Source organism: Nematolebias whitei, chromosome 6 (genome assembly GCF_014905685.2).
Source record: "Nematolebias whitei isolate Nwh7 chromosome 6, NemWhi1, whole genome shotgun sequence".
NCBI classification, from domain to species: domain Eukaryota; kingdom Metazoa; phylum Chordata; class Actinopteri; order Cyprinodontiformes; family Rivulidae; genus Nematolebias; species Nematolebias whitei.
The window spans coordinates 603214-625136 of record NC_056503.1 but is presented as its reverse complement, the minus strand read 5'-3'; the positions used below and the strand labels follow the sequence as shown (position 1 = coordinate 625136).

Sequence of the window (21923 nt, the reverse complement as noted above, 5' to 3'; positions counted from 1 at the left end):
GTGCTAAGGATAATCGTACAAGTTCACATTTGATATAATTCTGAGGGAAACAGACAGGTAAGACACTTATTTGTGCAGCAGGAAACAATCCTTCTTTGTTCTCTGAGCAGAGCAGCTGAGAGTTGAGGGCCCAGCAATGTGACACACTGCGCACACATTGATTAAACATAAATAACGCTAAATCACAACATTCATATACTTTATACTTAACCCAGGTTGAGTATTTATGCTCTCACATTAATAATGGTTCAGACACACAGAAAACATGTTTTAAAGCTCTATACAGACGAAAGCCAGACTACAGCTGAGAATAAGTGCTCCTGCGTTCCAAAACAAAGCTCGTAAATCAACCCTTATCAGTAGAAGGATGAGTGAGGCCGTCTGGGGGCTTTTCGGAGTAACCCTGGATATAAAATCTGCTCCTGAGTGGCTGAACATGGTGTCACTCGGACCATCAAGAGGTTTTGACATCCAATCACAAGTCTGTCCGAACCCGAAAGGGCGGGACATGAGAAACCTATAAATTTCGCTCAGACACAGGGTTTGGTTGAACAAACTCGGGCTGATTCACCAGGCAAGGTTCGCTCTGACTTTGTTCCTCAGACTGCATTCTGATTACATGTAATATCTGAATACTTTAACTTTGTCTCAATTAAATCTTTAATACTAAGGTGAAGTGCTCCTGAAATTCTGTGCTCGGGTCATTTGAACACCCCAAAACCCTTCAGTACTTTATACAACACTGGTGAAGAAGACCAAATGGTGGAAGCTGAACTAGGAAGAATATTGTGAGAAATTTAGAAAGGAGCTGTTAAAGACTCTGGGTGGTAAGAAAGAGCTTCCAAATGACTGGACTACTACAGCAACAGTAATTAGAGAGACAGGTAGGAAGGTACATGGTGTGTCATCTGGACAGAGAATGGATGATAAGGAAACCTGGTGGTGGAATAGTGAAGTGCAGTAAGCTGTTCAAAGAAAGAGGTTAGCCAAGAAGAAATGTGACAGTGAGAGGACTGAAGAGAGGAGACAGGAATATAAGGAGATGCAAAGTATAACAAAGAGGGAGGTGGCAAAGGCAAAGCAGAAGGCATATGATGAGTTGTATGAGAGGCTGGACACTAAAGAGGGCGAGAAGGACTTGTACCAATTGGTGAGACAGAGAGATCAGGCTGGAAAGGATGTGCAACAGGTTAGGCTTGTTAAAGATAGGAATGGTAATGTTCTAACAAGTGAGGAGAGTGTGATGGGAAGATGAAAGGAGTACTTTGAGGAGCTAATGAATGAAGAGAATGAAAGAGAAAGAAGAGTAGAGGTCATAGAAACTGTGGACCAGGAAGTGGGAAAGATTAGTGAGGATGAAGTCTGGAAAGCTCTGAAAAGAATGAAGAAGGGGAAGGCAGTAGGACCTGATGACATACCAGTGGAGGTTTGGAAATGTTTTGGAGCGATGGCAGTGAGGTTTTTGACTCAAATATTTAATGAGGTTTGCGGTTGAGAAAATGCCTGAGGAATGGAGAAGTGTGCTGGGGCCCATTTTTAAGAACAAGGATGATGTACAGAGTTGTAGCAACTAAGTTGATGAGCCACATGATGAAGCTCTGGGAGAGAGTTGTGGAAGCAAGACAGATGGGAGGTGACTATTTGTGAGCAGCAGGATGGTTTCATGCCAAGAAAAAGCACCACAGATGCATCTTTGTTTTGAGAATGCTGATGGAGAAGTACAGAGAGGGTCGGAAAGAACTCCATTGTGTCTTTGTGGATTTAGAAAAAGCATCTGACAGAGTGCTGAGGGAGGAGGTGCAGTATTGCATGAGCAAATCTGGAGTGACAGAGAATGTTAGACTGGTAGAGGATATGTATGAGGACAGGAGGACAGTGGTGAGACCAGCTATGTTGTATGGTCTGGAGACAAAGACATGGACAAAAAGACAGGAGAATGAACTGGAAGTGGCAGAAATGAAGATGTAGAGGTTCTCCTTAGGAGTGACAAGGATGGATAAGATTAGGCATGAGATAATCAGAGGCACGGCACAAGTTGAACAACTGGGAGATAAAGTTAGATGATATTGGTGTGTGACTATAGTGTGCACATCTGATGTTGCTCACAGTGGTCCTCAGTGTGTTCAGGGAGCTTGTGTGTTTGCCCAGACACATGAAATATTAGAGGAAACATTGCCCGAGAGCCACAGGTTGCAGACCCTAGTCTTGGACAATAAAGAATGGGATGAGTTAATGCACTCTGCAAGTCTTATCTTATATTCATTTAAGTCCAAAGGCTTTATACAGTCAGTTACAGTAGTCTCTCATAGAGAAATTAATGCATTTTAGCTTTTTACTTCAAAATAAAATATACAATAATGCCTATTTTTTATCTACCAATCATCAAGAATGCAAACCTACACAAGCAGTACCACCTGGTATGAGCTTGAGCTGGAATCAAACTTCTGACCGTAAAAACATAAAAATGTAACTTACCCTTCTGGTGTTGTCCAAGACCTTGGGGTCAGGTTGACCATAGTTGGGGGGGTTAGCGTGAGGGTCATAGCCAAGCCTGGACAGCATGGGAGCAATGACAGCCATGTCCTTCACCACATCAGCTGGAATTTTTCCCACCCACTTAGACAAGGCCTCCACGTTTACCGGATTGATGACCTGGTCTGTGGACCTCTCCACCCTAACAAAAAACAGAAAAATTAAAGTTTCGAGTGTGAAATTAAGTACAAAGGCTGCCCCTTTTTGTAAACAAACAAAAATGTGCTCCTAATAAAATAATTCAATTCAATTCAATTCAAAAATACTTTATTAATCCCAAAGGGAAATTAAGTGTTTTCATAGCTCATCATTCTGGTTTCATTCGTGTTGTTAGATGCTGATAGCTGTGGGCAGGAAGGATCTTCTGCAGTGAATCCAAAGAATCTAGCCACAGATACCGATCCATCCACCCAGATCCAGTTGGCTCTCAAATCCGGCGGGTCTCTCAGTCCTCCTGGGCAGCAGGACTGCCCAAATGCCAGGCAGAATTCCTCCCTGAGCAATGGTCACTCCTCCCAGTAGCCTGCTGAGCTCCTCATTGCCACGGACAGACAGCTGAAGGTGCTGGGGGGTGATTCCGGTCTTCCCGTTGTCACGAGTAGTTTCCCACCATCTCCTGGCGGTCAGGTACTCGAGCCACTGCCAGGTTGACGTAAATTTGTCCACGGCGTCTCCTTTTTAACTCATCTGGAATTTGGGGCTGTAGTTGAGGTATTTGAGCTTTTGAGATGTTAATCAGCTGTTTATACTGTACATACAAAGCTCTCAATAACCTAGCTACATCTTACATTACAGATCTTACTATTCCATATTTTCCTAACAGAACACTTCACTCTCACACTGAAGATTTACATGTGGTTCCTAGAGTTCCCAAAAGAAGAATAGATTCAAGGTTCTTTATTGTCTTTCCCACCACATGTGGTACATGAGGTGGAACAAAATTGTGTACACAGGTTCCCAGTTACAGGCGGGCAGTTGTGGCTGAGTGGTTAGAGCAGTCGTCCTCCAATGCAAGAGTTGGGGGGTTCAAATCCACCAGCAGTCCCATGCTGAAGTGTCCCTGGGCAAGACACTGAACCCCTCATAGCCTCTGATGTGTGTCCCATCAGTGTATGAATGTGATAAAGCTCTGATTAGTCTCATTAGAATGATTTGTTCAATTAGCTTTGTAGAGATCTAGTAGAGTGCTGTATAAATGGGTAAATGAGGACACAGATTGTAGAGTAAAGCACTTTGAATATCTTGAAATAAGATAGAAAGGTGCTATATAAGTACAGTCCATTTACAATTTACATCCAACAAAAGTATAAAATTAGGGATGCACCGATCCACTTTTTCTTTTACTTCCGATTTGATCCCGATACTTAAATCTGGATATCGGCCGATACCAATCCGTTCCGATATCATCATCGTTATTGATTTTATATGAGGCTGTAATAATCTCCTCTCAAGTACAATTTGTACAAATATATGCATGCATGTCCAAAACGGCAACGTGAGGTAAGTTTTATTAATGTTGGATAAGTTTCAAAGTTAGAATTCTGCTAACACAAAACATGTTTTTTTATTCCTAGCTTTAAAGTAGATATTAAAGTGATTTATTGTCTTTAAACATCTGCTAAGTTCGTGGCATAAACCAACAGACATGTTCCTGTTTTTAGTATTTTACATCGCTTTATAATGTAGGTGTTTTTTGTGTCTTTTTTTTCTTTAATATAATTTTCTTGTAATTTTCAATTCATATGCTTTTTTATGATTGTCTTCTGTTGTACTGATTAATATCTCCTGGAGGGTAAACGTAAACTATATCTTGGCTGCAAGTATCAAGCTGCGAAAACCTTTGTTTTTTACAGCTGATAGCAATTGGTCATTAATTACAATGAAGTTTAGCAACTTCTCGGTAAACATTTGAGCTCCGGGGCTTCAGAGGTGTGTTCTCGTTCAGTCCGAAGCAGGCAGTTTGATTTTGGTCACCCACGTTCAGTCTGCCCCTCCTCAGAGACGGGTAGACTGAGTGCGGCTGACCAAAATCAAACTGCCTCCTTTGGATTGAACGAGAACACACCTCTGAATCCATGGAGCTTGAATGTCCAACAAAACTAACTTTACCGCGGTTTAAAAAATACTTCCAAACAGTGGACATGTTTCAATGAAAAGTAGCCGTTAGCCACAGTGCTGCTCAGTCCTCAGTATTTACTCATGTTGTAGCTGCTGCAAACTATGATAAATGATAAATTCACCACCTAGAAACGAAAAGATTGGACAGAGGAAGTCTTTCGGATGAAAGACGAAAGGTTTCTATAATTTTTTTTTTTTTGTGAATGTCCAGAGGACCAGATTTAACTTTTTTAGACAAAGGATGGATAGTTGAGCAGCATGTCTCTTTAAGAAACATGGGAGGGAGGGTCCTTGATGTGTGACACGGGCTGACATTGGCTGACATGAACTGACATGGAGGATGCTCGGTGAGTTGAGCTCTTTAGCATAGTATTTTTCACACAAAACTTTTAATTAAAAAATCAGCAAACAATAGGGGTGCAGGAAAAAAAATGATTTTTTAAAGAACCTATATTCTTAGTCCTGGCGATTCTGAATCGATTCTAAAAGCCCATAAATCGATTTTAAAATGTGTTTAATTTTATTTTTTTCCGCTCCTACTCCTGAGCGTACTGCATATTGCATTACATGTCCGCTCGGCTGCTGTAGAATTTTACCCGTGTAGGCCACCGTACAGCAAGCTAGTTAGCTAGCTACCTTTATCTGAATGGAGTCTGCTAGCATGGAGGAGGGGGACAGCGAGATTCAAACCACTCAGTCTTTAAAAAAATCATTTCAAATCTTACAATGTTCTTAATGAAAAAAATGCACTGTACTTATACAGCGCCTTTCTAGCTAATCAAGATACTCATAGCTCTTTACACTACAATCTGTGCCTCATTTACCCATTCATACAGCACTCTACTAGATCTCTACAAAGCTAATTGAACAAATCATTCTAAAGAGACTAATCAGAGTTTTATCACATTCATACACTGATGGGACACACATTGGATGCGATGAAGGGTTCAGTGTCTTGCCCATGGACACTTCGGCATGTGACTGCTGGTGGATTCGAACCCCCAACTCTTGCATTGGAGGACGACTGCTCTAACCATTCAGCCACAGCCGCCCCAGGTAGGTAGTTCTGGGGGAAGACAGAGCTTAACAAGAGCATGGTTGTTTACAAGAAGTGTAAAATAAAATTGTGGGACAGTATTTTGGAAATACGACAAAATGCGTGAAAGATGAAAACGAAGCAGCCGACCAGCAAACTCTGCAACAAACTTCCAGGTTTCCCCAAAGGCTGCAAAGATTTCCCTCTCCATCTCCTGCTATATCACAAATGATTTACGAGCAAACAGCTCAGTGGAAGGCGAGGGGTAGGTTTATTTTTAATACGCTGGACCCAACGTAAGTTATTCCTTCACATAGGGCTGGGCGATATCTCAATATTTTAAAAATATCTATATAATTTTATTTTTTGCGATATAAATTGACATTATTTCGATATAAGCAAAATAGTTCTACTAGAAAATCCACCAGCTCTGCTGCCTTCTTTCTTCTCCCACATGGTCCCTCCTCCTGTCACTCACTCCAAACTCAGCCCCTACCTGCACGCTCTCCCTCCTCTTCCTGCTTCTCTCCAAGTGGCATGGCTGCCTGTGGCACGTAGCAGCCATAAAAATAATAAAATAAAAAAAATGGATAGAGAGCAAGTCGCAGACCTGGTGAGCAGGAAGTAAAATAATTGCTCTGTTATTTGGAGATGGTTTGGATTTAATTTGTCAGATGTGCAGCAGAAAAATACAGAAAAAAGTCCCGACGAAAATGTTTGAGCAGAACAAACATTTTTCACCGTTTAAATGCAGCGCTATAAAGTGGAGTATGAAGCGTGTGTTAAACTTGGTGCTTTTTTTTTCTCTCTCTCTCTGTCCTCTGGTAAAGCCAGACGTGTCTCCCTGGGCTAACAGCCCCGCCGCTTGCACTCTTTCATCATGTGAACCCTTAAAAAGCCTCTTTTTTTGTCTCCTAATTACCTCCTAATTTGAAGGTTCAGCCCAAACTATAACCTTGACGCTGGACTTATCTCAACCCTCCTGGCATGTTTAGGAAAACTACAAAGATGCTTTGTCTGTCTCCTCACCCCTCCCTTCCCCAAGGCTGTGGACATGTAACAGAACCTCAACTGAGCTGATGATGAACGTCACCTCTTATCTGAACAATGGCTGGGGGGGGGCTCTGGACTATGCTACGACTTTCCCTTAAAAATTCAATGTTTTCACCACCTATATGTTCATGTATAACGTCTGTTTATGTTACTTTGCTGTGGTAGTTTTTTTTTATGCCTCAAATCGTGCCCTGTCTAGGACACGGTGTGAGAGATCTTTTTTTTTTAAATACCGTCTCTCCTCATGTTTTCTTCGCTTTTCTCATCTAAGCAAAATATTATTCTGAATACGAATAAGAGGGCCACACTTTTTATAGTAGCAGCTTCATGCACTCTGTCCATCTTTCGGACGACTGTACGTACATATTCTCGTTGTATCTCGGTGCAATAATAATAAAGTTTATTCTGATTCTGATACAAGCAGGCCCTCATTGCTGCAGTTCACACACGCTTACTAATATAATGAAGGCAGTGCAGCTGGGGAGGATTATTAATAATATATGTAAAAAAAAGGTCTAAAAACAAACTTTAATATATGTAAATAGTTTATTTTAAAGACATTTATTTACCATACCATACCATTTAATTTAGAGCACTTAAAACAGCAACAAGGACAACCAAAGTGCTGTACAGACAGAACAACAGGCAACACACAAAGCAAAATACAAAATGAAGAAAATGAGAAATATAGACATAAAAACGATGCAGATAATGACGACTAACCAGTGTGGAGCATACAGGATCAAAACACAGATCATCTGGTGTTAAAAGCTACTGAATAGTAGTGAGTTTTTAAACAGGACTTGAAAACCAAGAAGGAGGGGGTCTGTCTGACAAGCTGAGGCAACTCGTTCCAAAGTCTTGGTCCTGCTACAGAGAAGGCCCTGTCACCTCTGCGCTTAAGATGAGTTCCTGGAACTGTGAGGAGCAACTGGTCCGCTGACCTCAGGGAACGTGGTGGGACATACGGTTGTAGCAGATCAGAGAGATGGGCGGGGGAGTGGGGGGCGAAACTGTTCAGTGATTTGTAAACATACAGGAGGATTGTGAAATGGATTTGAAAGTGAACCGTAGCCAGTGCAGTGAGGCCAAAACTGGTGTAATGTGCTCTCTTTTGCCTGTACTGGTTAAAAATCGGGCTGCTGCATTCTGGACCAGTTGTAGTCGTGCAATGGAGGTCTGACTGATGCCAAACAGGAGTGAATTGCAGTAATCAAGCCTAGATGTAATGAATGCATGTATTACTGTCTCCAGGTTATTTTTGGATAATATGGGCTTCAGTTTAGACAGCCGCCTCGGTTGGAAGAAACATGATTTAACAATCATGTTTACATGATTGTTAAGTTTCAGGGAAGGGTCCATTATCACTCCCAGATTAGTGACTCTTTGTTTTTCTGACAGGGTTAGAGCGGAAAGGTCGATGCAGTGGTTTGTGATCGTGTCGTTGGGAGGGAACAACATGACTTCAGACTTCTTTTCATTGAAACTTAAGAAATTTAAAGCCATTCAGTCCCTGATGTCAGCCAGGCAGTCAAGCAGAGGTTGAATAGAGCATGTGCCATTGTGTCTTAAGGGTGAGTAAATTTGGCAGTCATTGGCGTAGAAGTGGAAGGGCATGTTGTCTATCCGGAAAATAGCACCAAGTGGCAGCAGGTATAAAGAGAATAGGAGGGGACCCAGGATGGACCCCTGCAGAACCCCCCATTTAAGCTATGTTGCTGCAGAACTAAAATCCTTGATAGAGACACAAAAGGATTTGTCAGCGAGGTAAGATCTGAACCAAATGAGGGCTGACCCTGTGATGCCCACCCACTGCTCCAACCTAGCAATGAGGATCTAATGGTCGATGGTGTCAAAGGCGGCTGTGAGGTCAAACGGGACAAGCAGCACAGAATCACCGGCATCTGTGAATCTGAAGATGTCGTTAAAGACCTTCAGCAGGGCAGTTTCAGTGCTGTGGAGAGGTTTAAAGCCAGATTGGAATAGCTCTAAGATGGAGTGACCCTCCAGGAAGCACTTCAACTGGGACTCGACTATTTTCTCCAGTATTTTAGAAACAAATGGGAGTCTGGAGACAGGCCGGAAGTTGGAAAGGACTGAGGGGTCAAGGTTTGGTTTTTTTCAGGAGAGGCTGGACAGCAGCATGTTTAAATGATTTTGGCACCACGCCAGTGGATAAACTACTGTTTACTATAGCCAGAATGGACGGACCTAGAGTAGGAAAAACCTCCTTTAGTAGTCGAGGGGGGACCACATCAAAGGGGAAACCAGAAGGTTTCAAGCTGCACATGACCTGCTCTAGAGAAGACAGAGTGATGGGTTCAAAATGGTCAAATGGAGCTACAGATTGAGGTGGGATGGATGGGTCATGAGTTGGAGGGGAAATGAGAGCCCGGGTGGTCGTATTTTTTTCTAAAAAGAAATGTAAGAAGTTGTCGCACAGCTCAGTCGAGGCTTCCAGAGGTGATGGTTCAGTGAGGTGGAGAACAGAGTTTAGGGTGGAGAAGAGGACATGTGGGTTGTGAGAGTTTGAGGTAATTATATCAGAGAAGTATTTGGATTTAGCAGCTTTCACTGCTTTCTGATAACGGCGCCAACTCTCTTTAAGTATCTGGAAAGAGACCTGCAGCCTGTCTTTTTTCCATTTGCGCTCCGCCCTCCTGCACTGCTGACTAACGGCCTTGGTGACGCCACTCAGCCAAGGTTCTGCTCTGAGTTTTGATTTTTTGGTTTTAACAGGCACAACATGATCCAGAGTCTTTAAGCAGACAGAGTTGAACTGGGATGTCAGCTCCTCAGTGGTGGTGAGAAACACCGGGGGCTGAATGATCATTTCAGAGTTATAAACATTTGTGAAACGTGCGGCAGTGCAGTGGTTAATGGCCCGGCTACTACGTGCAGGAATGCATGGCTTAAGAGTTGGATGGGGGAGGGTGAACTCAAACCGAACTGGCATGTGATTTGAAAAAACATTATCACCAATTTCAAGATTAATAACAGTCACATCACGAGTTAAAACAAGGTCCAGTGTATGGCCGCGCTCTTGGGTGGGACCGTTTACATGCTGAGTTAAATTAAATGAGTCCAATAAATCTAAAAAGTCCTTAACCAAAGGCTTCTCAGGACAGCACACGTGCAAATTAAAGTCCCCAATAATGAAAACATGCTCATATTTTGGTGTGATTTCAGCCAAGAAGTCAGAAAACTCATTTATAAAATCCTTAGACCGAGGTGGGCGGTAGATGAGTGCACATAACGTCAGAGGTGAATGGCCGAGTTCAAAGATGCTCAGCTCAAAGCTGGCGTGGGAAACTGGGATGAGCAGTTGTTTACAGTCAAAAGTTGGTTTGAATATTGTTAATAATCCACCACCGCGCCGGCCTGATGGCCGTGGTGCGTTAAAATACAGACGGTTCTGTGGCAATAATTCCATCAAGGCGCTGGACTCACCCGGAGACATCCAAGTCTCTGTGATCCAGAGAAAGTTCAACTCGTGCTCTTGAAAGTAGTCCCTGAGGATAAAAATTTTGTTGGTAATAGATCTTGCGTTGACCAAACACATCCGGATACTGTCCAAAGTGGAGCCAGCAGCGGTGAAGTTCGCACGCATCAGTGGCCGTAGGTTTTCAATAACAGCCCCTCCGGGTCGGTCCGTGCGGCGCACAGGCTGACAACTCCTGTTTTTTACCTGGTCCGGGCACATGGGAAGCTGGCGATGGAAACCATGACCACCAGCTGAAGAGGAAGATGCAGCACGCGGGGCTTTAAGCTTTACCAGCTGCCCAGCACGTTTTCCTCGGCGTCTGAAGCGATGTCTCTGGGCAGGGAGGTTAGGAGCCCAGCGGAGGTAAGCTGGCACATCCGCCAGCAGGGGGGAGGAGGTGTGTGTGTGTGTGTGGTGGTGGTGGTGGTGGTGGGGGGGGGGTCCAGAGGTACGCTGATAGTGGTTCAAATAAGCGACATGGGTGACAGAAAAACGAAGATCCAGAAGCTGTTGTCAGTCATACACCAGCAGCGAGTTTATGTCCCAGATAAAAAACAACTAAAGCATAAATTATCCGAACACCATCAGCAGAGGTGGATTGCAAGCCATGTACACGGGCGCCATCTTCCAGAAAATCTCATTATTTACAGTTATAGCTGTTAATAAATGTGCCTGTGTGACAACTGGGACAAAGCTTTGACTCAGAAATATATTTTTGTTATTATTTTATGGAAAGAAAAAATATCAAGATATATATTGTATATCACCATTTTTCTTAAAATATTGAGATATTAATTTTAGTTCATATCACCCAGTCCTACCTTCATGTAGATAAAGTTCCACACAGCTCCAGCAAGAAACAAAGAATAACGTGGTAGAAGCTCTGATGCAGCTGCAGCTCAGACTAGGTAACTTTTTGTCTCATATTATACAAAAACTTATACAGTATAGACAAGTTGTACAACAAATTAATGTAATTTGTCTTTTCGACAGGTTGAAGAGATGAGACATCTCCTGGAGCCAGTTCTAAATGATACAGTTTATGGTTTATAAATTACAGTTCAGAAGAGTTTTTGTGCAGACTTGAACAGGTTTAGAAATGTTCTTAAAGATTTACCAAATATGAATCAATATGGTTCAGTCTGTGAAGTCTGTATATTTCATATTAGACTTAGCAATGAGGATCTCATGGTCGATGGTGTCAAAGGCGGCTGTGAGGTCCAACAGGACAAGCAGCACAGAATCACCGGTATCAGTGGTTAAGAAAATGTCATTAAAGACATTTTGTGTTGAAAATATAGCAAATGTTAGAGCAATATGGTTGAAAAAACTGTGAAGTCTGTATTTTATTTAGAGTTAAAGGTTAATGCACTATGCATGGTAGGCTGAAGTCTTTGTTTACTTTTGTATTTATATATTTTGAATTATTTGTCTGTGATGGACTGGAGACCTGTCCAAGTGTCCCCTGCCTCTCACACAGTGACAGCTGACATGGGCACCAGTGACCCCCGTGACTCAAAAAGGAAGACGTGGGTAAAGATGATGGATGATGGATGAATTATTTGTTCCTAGATTTAAAAACTTTTTTTTTTTTTTAGAAAAATCCTGGCAACTAAGCTAACAGAAGACTGGTAATTTAGGTTACAGAATGTTTTGCACTCCTATATTTGTTCCTATTTTTGATATAAATATAAAAAGATGCAAAAAGATTTAATACAGTAAAGAACCTAAAATGGTTGTTTAAATAAATGTTCTTTTTGTTTACATTGTTGTTTAATCTTTTGAGCTTGTCAGTTTGAAATTGAAACAAAATTTATGACCATTTCAATAGAAAAATAGTTTCTGAATCGAAAAATCGATTTTGAATCGAATTGTGACAAAAAAAATAAAATAATCAGAATCGATTCAATTCGGCAGACACTGAGAGATTCGCACCCCTAGTGAACAAGTTCTCAGCTTCTTTTTGCAGAGAAAAGCAACTTTTTACAAGAAGGCAAGTGTTTCAACCGACGGAGGTTTTTTTTTCCCCCAGGTCGGGCTGCTAGGTTAGCTCGTAACTTAGCTTCTCAGCTTAGCTGCTTTTAACGATCCAAAAACACGATTTTGGACAGTTGAAACAGATTTTAAAGAGAAAGGGAGGGGTCAGTGATGAGCACCAGAATTGAGCCGTTTCTTCAGTAGAAAGAAAGACACGAAGAAATGAAAAGGCCGGTAAATGAAAATGAGGTTGATAATTTTCATTCATCATGCGATTAATTGATTAATTGATTTATTGCTTATTGCGACAGGCCTACCAACAAGCACATTTCTCTGGATTCTTCTTATGGCACCTCTAACAGGGGTCCAGAGGACATCCTGCCCATGCCAGACATTCAGGATTCATTATCAGCATATTTGCCGTTTGTCCGATGCAGCAAAAATATCATTCCATTACTTATTGACACTGTTTGTTTAGATAGCAATAAACTTTATCAGCCATACTACACACACACACAAATAAAACTGCTAAAATCTTATTTAAATGCAGAAAATAAAAGTTGCTGACAAGGACAATGCATGGTTCATGTTAAGTCTGCTAAAAAATAAAAATCACATTTTGCTAATATAAAATGTTCTTACATGCTTTCACCACACCCGGCCATTGCCAACTCCTTCAGGCTGCTCTCCTCCCCGACCATATCTACTGACCACCTGCTGTCCAACCTCTCTGCTTCAATGTTTCCTGCCTGACTATTTACTTCAATACAGCAATTCACTTTCTCCTAATCCATTTACTTTGCAATTGAATCTTTACACTGTGCGAGTATAGTCTACTGCATGATTAATAGAGTGAGCTGGTTTTGTCATCTCAAGAGGATGGTGGAGATGCTTTCTGAAAGGTGGGCCATAATCCAAACATCCACTCTGCAATAAATGGACAGGGAATCACTTTAGGTAATTCCATCAAGACCCACGAGACTGCTAAGTCTTCCTAGCAGAGCTTCGGCATCACGTCAGATGCAGGTAATCTTACAGACAACAAGAAGGTCTGTATTAACAACAGACACATTGAAAGCTAAATGTAAGAAGTCTCTAAATATGGCCTTACACAAGTGTTTTTAACTCAGTTCATTGTTATTAAGTCGCCTGTGGTGGGACAGGTTAATAAAAATTTGTTTATCATGAAATGAAGTACCTGGCATTTTTCACAAGAAAAATAACCATCATTCCTTTAAAAATAAAGTGCATCTAAAAGTTTAATTGTCTCAACATTTCACAGGGTTTACATTAATGTGCTGTTTTGTCCATTTTGACACCAATCCAAACACTCCAGTCTCTTAAATCTGTTATTTTGATAAAAAAATAAAACAAAATTAGATTCCTCTCCTCAGAACCTTTGCCAGCTTCATAGCTACTCAAACATGGGGATTTTGACTAAAGCCACTCATGTTCTGACAATGCTTCAACTAAAGCAGGCAAAGCTTTATTTTATTATGAAGCTTATCAGATTCTGTGTTTCATCCATCCATCCATCCATTATCTTTACCAGTTTATTCCATTTTGGGTCACGGGGGTCGCTGGTGCCCATGTCCAGCAATCACTGTGCGAGGGGCGGGGTACACCCTGGACGGGTCGCAAGTCCATCACAGGGCCACATAGAGACAAACGAGACAAACAACCATTCACTCTCTCACTCACACCTAGGGACAATTTAGAGTTACCAATCAGCCTAACATGCATGTTTTTGGACTGTGGGAGGAAACCGGAGTACCCGGAGAAAACACACGCATGCACGGAGAGAACATGCAAACTCTACCCAGAAAGGCCCCTGGACCGGGGTTTGAACCAGGGACCTGCTCGCTGAGAGGCAGCAGCTCTACCAGTTGCACCACCGTGCTGCCAGATTCTGTGTTTATGACTGCAAATTCTTGGATGAATCCACATCTTGCTCCTGATGTTAGCATCTTACAAAGTTTGTAAAACCTTCAGAAAAGTTGTTCTCCTGTGTCAGAGGACTCAGGATGTTGTTCTGAACTTTGAGTTTAGTGTTAAACATTCTAATGTTTTGATGCATATCCATCCTATTTTTCACTTAAACCAGGGCACTTCAATACTGCAAAAGTTGAGAAGAGTTCTTTCTATATTAGCCTCAGTCTCAATCTTCTATGGAGTTGTTAGCTTTGTGCCAAAATACAGTTGAGATACTGTTAGGAAAATGTTAACAATGGTTTGTAGAGCCCGACCGAGATATAAGTAATGCAGATACATTTAGGCCGATATAGGCATTTGGGGCCATATTGATATCGGTGATAATTGTCCCATTATGCGCCGATATAACACCGAGACCAAGCCATGTCCTTACTGGCAAAACATGTAATTGTACAAGTTATACAGCAGAGGGTGCATGTGAATTACTTTCAAGCCATGGCCGTTCACTTTCACTTTCAGCTCAGCCGAAGCAGCAAGCAATACATAGTTTCCATGTGACTTAACATCAGGGGCGTGTCCTGCGCTATCTTTTGTCATGCATGCACGGACCGGCTGTAACTGCAGATACAGATACAGGCACAGCATACAGCTTAGATAATTTTCTCGTGCCTTTTTTATTTATTTATTTTTAATTGCAATGGTTGTTTCGTGCTGGGTTAGAGGATGTTACAACCGAGAAGATGTATCTATAAAGTACAGTTTTCAATTAATACCAAAAATAAGGAAACGTGAAGGACCTCAAATGGAGGAGCTCAATGTAGAATGTCATAGACTATGACTTTCTAATATCAGTTGCAAGGATCTTCCTTTGAGGACTTCTAGAATATGCTCCGATCACTTTTTGTGTGGTAAACAAAAAAATCTATATCAATCAATTTTATGCTACATGCTAACTGTAAGGATGGTGCCCTCTGTGATCACCATGCGTCTGTACTCCTAGTGTCTCTCCCTGCTAATCATCCAGATCTGTATCACCTGTGCATCCTGTCCAGCTGTTTGTATTCATGTCTCGTCTAGTCTGTGTATTTAACTCTTGGCCTGTGTCCCATTTATTCGTCGTCCATAGTCTGGTATTCTCATGGTCTGTCTCCTGTGTCCGTTCTGTATTGGGTTTACCAGCCTTGTAAGTTTTTTAAAAGTATTTATGGTTTTACATCCTGGCCTCTGAGTCCTGCCTGCGCCACTGGGTTCTCTCCTGTCCTCCTCAACCAGAAAACCGTGACGGTATGGACCGACCAAACCAGAAACCAGCAGGTAGATCATCCCCGGCTTCACTCAGCTGTTTAAACAAGCAGACTCGGATTGAGGATTCTGTGATCCAGTGTGGTGGGTTCCAGACCGAACCCACCCAGACACAAGAACGCCGTAGCAGGAATGCCAGAAAGCAGACCCGGAACCAGTCCACCATACTTCCCCAGGCACCTCCTGCACGCCCAGCTGCTCAAATTCGGTCTGGTGAGGCTGAGTTTCCTGGACCCGGTCCCAACACTTCAGTGGGGGCTAGTTCAGATGCCTCTCCTTCCAGATTTCCGGCGAGGGTCGGATCTGACACCTCACCCCTCACAGAACCTTAGTAAAGACTGGACCCGACGCATCTCAGCCTGTACTTCACCCTGCTCTCCCCGTGAACAACCTCGCACCCGCTTGTCAATGGAACAGACAAAGCAGGGTCGACCCAGAGGACACTCTGAGCAGCTGTGTTCTCAGTCAGTTGACAGTTCTGGCCCAATCACTATAAACAAGACTCCAAAATCTGTTTTCTTCTGCTGTACTTGACCCACACTCTCAAATCCTCACATACTCCCTGGCTGAGAGATTATTGCTATCTCAACCTAGATTGATCCAGATCCTTGAGTACCACCAGCTCCTCAGTAAAATAAGAAATTTTAAGAAATAATGCAAGAACCCATCTCTCCTTGACTCAGCTCCAGAACCTGACTCAATTTCAGAACCTGACTCAACTCCAGAACCTGACTCAGCTTCAGAACTAGACTCTGCTCCAGACCCAGACTCTGTTCCATTCTCTGACTACCCTGCTTCAGACCTAGACTCTGTTCCATTCTCTGACTCCCCTGCTGCCGAACTAGACTCTTTTTATGGACCCAGACTCGTCTGCCCCAGATCCTGACTCTGTTGCAGGATCTGAATCAGCTCAACAGCCAGACTCTTCAACTCCTTGTGCTTCAGTGGGGGCTGGTCCCAATGCTCTACCTCTGAGTATCTCCATGGGGGTGGGATCAGACACTCCGCCTCCTCCTAGTGTATCTGCACGAACTGGTCTCAACGCCCCGCCTCTGAGTGCCCCCGTGGGGGTTGGACCAGACATTCCACCATCTTCTTGTATATCTGTGGGAACTGGTCCCGACACCCCACCTCTGTGTGTCTCTGTGGGGGTTGGACCAGAAGCACTACCTCCTTGTGGCTCACTGGGAACTGGTCCTGATGCCCCACATCTGTGTCTCCGTGGGGGTTGGACCAGAAGCACCACCTCCTTGTCTCCCTGGAAACTGGTCCCGATGCCCCATCTCTGTGTTTCTCCATAGGGTTAGATCAGAAGCACCATCTCCTTGTGTCTTCCTGGGAACTGGTCCTGATGCCCCACCTCTGAGTCTCTCTGTGGGGGTCAGACCAGAAGCTTCACTACCTTCCAAGTGTCTCAGTGGAGGTCCAGGTGGACTTCTTGTCCTCCTGTCCTGCCAAGGGGTCCAGGTGGGCTCCTCTCCACTGCATCCCACTGTAGGGCCCACACCACCTCCCGCTGTAGGGTACACGTCCCCTGAGGGTTCCTTGGCAGCTGCATCCCCTGAGGGTCCCGTGGCAGATGCATCTCCTAAGGATCCCATGGCAGCTTCATTGCCTGAGGGTCCTAAGGCAGCTGCATCGCCTGAGGTCTCCATACCTCCTACTGAGGTTTCCATGTCCTCGAGGGGTCTATACCTTTCACGCAGCTTGAGGTCTCCACATCGCTTGAGGTCTCCACGCTGCTCGAGGTCTCCATGCCACTCAAGGTCTCCATGCCGCTCAAGGTCTCACGCCTGAACTTTGGCCCAGTACTGGATGGCCTCTTGGCTGCCCACCCTGAACTCTGGCCTGTCTAGGGACAGTCTTCTGACCATCAATACTTTTTTTGTGTTGCTTGGTTATGTTTAGTCTAGTTCCCAAGTTTTACCCTGCCAGTATTTTGTTCTGTCTTCATGTTTTCCTTGTGCTCTCCATCCATGCAGTTCCCCCCTCCTCCCACCCAAGTTTTGAAGGGAGGGCTTTAAGAAATGCCAGGGGGCATCTGATAGGGTTTTCGTATCTTAAACGTTATCAATCTTTGTCTAATAATGTCTGTTTGACCGTAAAGCTGTGAACTTGCAAAGTTAAACCAAACTGACAGGAACTGATAAAAGTTCACCCACATAGCAGTTTCTGAGAACTGTTTTTTTCTTTTGTAAAACCTGAGATGTGAGGGTTTAAACATATCAACTTATATTTTATCAATCTCACATCATCAATCTCACACTGTCACTCTTTTTCTTAACTGTGCGTACGAAGCAAAATTTAACTGATGCAATGGTATCAGAAACTCATTACTGTAAGTGTTTAATCAAAATGTTCTAAAACCGCCTTGCCCTCATTGTGTAATCAAAACTGCCTGTATTATCAAGATATCCCAGTTTTCACTTCTTTATGTGTGACAATAAAAGATAAGCAGATGCAGAAATCCTTTGGAGTTTTCAGCTCATAGCTTTAACACAGTTTTGAATGTATTTCCCCTTTTGCAAAAGCTTGATTGTGAACTTACACTGTGTGTCTGTTTGGTTCTTTTAAGGTAGGAATTACCTATCAGCATCCTTGGGTACTGTAAGGATGGTGCCCTCTGTATCACCTGTGCATCCTGTCCAGCAGTTTGAATTTATGTCTCGTCTAGTCTGTGTATGTCTTGGTCTGTGTCCCATTCATTGGTCAACCATTGTCTGGTATTCTCCTGGTCTGTCTCCTGTGTCCGTTGTGTATTGGATTACAAGCCTTGTAAGTTTTTGCTACCACGTCAGCTATTTATTTTAATTATTAAAGTATTTATGATTTTATGTCCTAACCTCAGAGTCCTGCCGGCACCATTGGGTTCTCTCCTGTCCTGCCTCGACACTAACCCTCCATAACGTAACCCATCGGCAACAAAGTTCTGCTTATAGTCCTGTGTTGAGCCTGGACTATTTTTTGTTAGAAGTCCGTATATTAATATTTTATTTTAAAACTTTATTTGACCAGTTAGATCTGACTGAGACTTAAAAATGTCATTTTCAAGCTAAGACTGTGTAGTGAACTAGGCCTCTGATCAAAAGCTGTCTCTGAAGACCTTCATGGGACAGGAACTGTTATTTCATTGATTTGAATCCAGAAATACAAATTAGCTCATCCAGAGACTGTCTAATTGTATCCTGAATTAATCAATTGAAAGAACACTCTTCTTTTTATATTATCATTACTATTTTACAATATCTTGATAATCAAAAGTGTGTTTAGTTCATATCATTTCTAATGTTGAAAGTAAACCACTCATTTTAAATCAACTGTGAAACAGTATTAATGATTTTTAAACCTCATTTAATTTATAAATCAAGTTAAATGTCTATTTACAAAGTAATTATGCATTTTGATCTTCTGTGTTAATGAGAAGTCAGTGATGTCGGTCGAAAGTCAGAGATAGTCAGAAAACAAATTATTAGAACAAACTGTATTGTTTTTAAACCTAGCAGACGATAAAAAGAAACAACTGGCATCTGCGTTTGTCTCACTTCGCCATAACATTTCTCTGTCTGTACTAAATGGTCGTAAACATTCTTGCACCCTTTCTTGACTTTTAATAACCCTCTGACATCACTAAAACCACCCCCTGTTGGTTGTTTCAACCAATCAGGAAGTACTAAGTGACCGGAAGTGAGGACTCTTTAAAAAGTCAACACTTCCTGGAACTATTCAGTCTTGGAAGAAGCGGAGTCTTCTCGACTCCAGTCTTTGATCTGAGTCGAACTCAGTCTTTGATGGAGTCTTCTCAAGCCTTCTGAAGTCTTCTCGACTCTTCAGGCTTTGACCGGAGTCTTCTTGGGTCTTTCATGGAGTCTTCTGGGAGTATTCCACTTCTGAGTGGGATCTCTGACAGAGTCACAGCACCTCGCTGTGAACTCACCCGGGCGTAACGCCTACAACTCCGAAAGAAGCCTGTTTGTTGAACGGAGTAAAATGACACGACTTCTGACAATGACCAGCCGGTTTAACCGGAGACGCTGGAAAGGTAGCGTGCATCGGGATATCTATACCAGAGCTGATCCTCATATGCCAAGGTAAAGAGACGTCACGACTGTCGCACACTAAGTGTACTGGAGGTTTGAGCTGGTGTTGAAAGAAGCGTGCTAATTCTAGTCAACAACATACATCTTCCTCCATCCATCTCTTCTTTAAACCTCTAAATCTCTCCTCTTGTAAATCTTTCCGCCAGTAAATCAATCTAGATGCCTTCAGAAATGTTCTGTTGTCTTGTTAGTAAAGCGTGCCAAGTTTTTATTAATCAGAACCAGATCAGCGAATCAAGTGTACATGTTTTGATGTTAAATTTTGATTCTGTTAAATAAATGACGCATTTATTCTGATGGGTCAAAGAAAAATAACGTCTCATGTCACTGATTAAACAATCCATCACAGTTATCTCGTCACATGGCATTAATTTAACTCGAAAAAGAAAGAACCCGTTATAAATAATTAATTAGTAGTGAAGGTACAGCAAAGCTGTCCGTTGACATACTACAACTGGTTTAAAGCACACTTAAAATAGCTAATGGTAAATAAACATAAAAAATGTTTAAATCATGTCATCTGGGCCTGCTTCTTTAAGTGAAGAAGTGTTTTGTCCCCCATCCAGAGGACTTTGTCAGTCTGCGGCCTGCCCAGGGGCGGCTGTGGCTGAGTGCTTAGAGCAGTCATCCTCCAATGCAAGAGTTGGGGTTCAAATCCACCAGCAGTCACATACCGAAGTGTCGATGGGTAAGACAATGAACCCCTAATCGCCTACGTTGTGTGTCCCATTGGTGTCTGAATGTGAGCTAAAGTTCTGATTAGTCGCTTTAGAATGATTTGTTCAATTAGCTGTGTAGAGATATAGTAGAGTGCTGTAAGAATGGGTAAATGAGGGCACAGATTGTTGTGTAAAGCGCTTTGAGTATCTTGATTAGATAGAAAGGCGCTATATAAGTACAGTCCATTTACCATTCCATTTACCAACTAGATCAGTCCCATAGGTAGCCTTCATTGTTGTGTTTCAAGCCACCCTCCTGTTGGAATTTCAGAAGCAGGCTTTTTAACAAGAACACCCATCCAAAACCATAAATCATCAAAAACAGCAATCAAGCATTCGGATGGGTGTGCTCTGTTTGCACATTTTAAAAACCTACTTCTGAGATTCCAAACGGGGTTGGCTTGAAACACAGCAATGAAGGTTACGTATGGGAAAGATCTGGTTGGCAGGCCACAGACTGATGAAGTCCTCTGGATGGGGGAACAAAATGTTTCTTCACTTAAAGCAACAGGTCCAAATGATGATTTAACCATTTTTGTTGTTATCTACCTGGATGATTGAGATAACAAACCTTCTTTCTGATAGTAAATAAAACAAGAAAAAAAAACACAAAACTAAAATTGTACTAAAATGTGAATAAATATGTTAAAACACTTAAAAAGCAAATTTATCAAATATCAATTAATATATATATATATATATATATATATATATATATATACAGTACCTTGCGAAAGTATTCGGCCCCCTTGAACTTTTCAACCTTTTGCCACATTTCAGGCTTCAAACATAAAGATATAAAATTTTAATTTTTTTGTGAAGAATCAACAACCAGTGGAACACAATTGTGAAGTGGAATGAAATTTATTGGATGAGTCAAACTTTTTTAACAAATAAAAAACTGAAAAGTGGACCATGCAATATTATTGGGCACCTTTGCGTTAATACTTTGTAGCTCTGCCTCTTGCTGCAGTTCCAGCTGCAGTTCCAGCTGCAAGTCTCTTGGGTTATGTCTCTATCAGTTTTGCACATGGAGACACTGAAATTCTGCCCATTCTTCCTACAAAACAGCTCGAGCTCAGTGAGGTTGGATGGAGAGCGTTTGTGAACAGCAGTCTTCAGCTCTTTCCACAGATTCTCGATTGGATTCAGGTCTGGACTTTGACTTGGCCATTCCAACACCTGGATACGTTTATTTGTGAACCATTCCATTGTAGATTTGGCTTTATGTTTTGGATCATTGTCTTGTTGGAAGACAAATCTCCGTCCCATTCTCAGGTCTCTTGCAGACTCAAACAGGTGTGGGTGCTTCACCTACCCCACCCACATTTTTTATGTTGTTGGTACCGGGGCTTGAACCGGCGATCTTCCGATTACACGCCCACCTTCTCTAACCTCTGCGCCACCACTACCTTGTGTAATGAATGAATATACTGTAATATAAAAGTTTAAATTTTTTTTTAATGGAATTACTGAAATAAATCAACTTTTTCATGAGTACAGACGCCAGATATTTGGAAACATTGTAAGTGACAGAGTTAATCATGCTAACAATTGGTCTTAAAGGTACACCTTGTTTGTGGATTTTAGGTAAACCATACAGACTAGGTGTGGCCTCCCCTGGGTACAGTCTGTGGTACAGAAAACGGTCAATAGCCTTGTCCTGCTCCAAA

The 21923-nt window shown here is 42.3% G+C and overlaps 1 protein-coding gene across 2 annotated transcripts in view; it reads right to left on the bottom strand.

Annotated features, from left to right (window-relative positions):
- Positions 1 to 21923, bottom strand: part of tpst1 (tyrosylprotein sulfotransferase 1) — a 127591-nt gene that overhangs the window by 68990 nt on the left and 36678 nt on the right. For both annotated transcript variants that reach the window (XM_037677355.1, XM_037677353.1), the window contains exon 2: positions 2476 to 2674. In XM_037677355.1, the coding sequence (XP_037533283.1) occupies positions 2476 to 2674 (199 nt within the window). The remainder of the gene's footprint in view (positions 1 to 2475; positions 2675 to 21923) is intronic.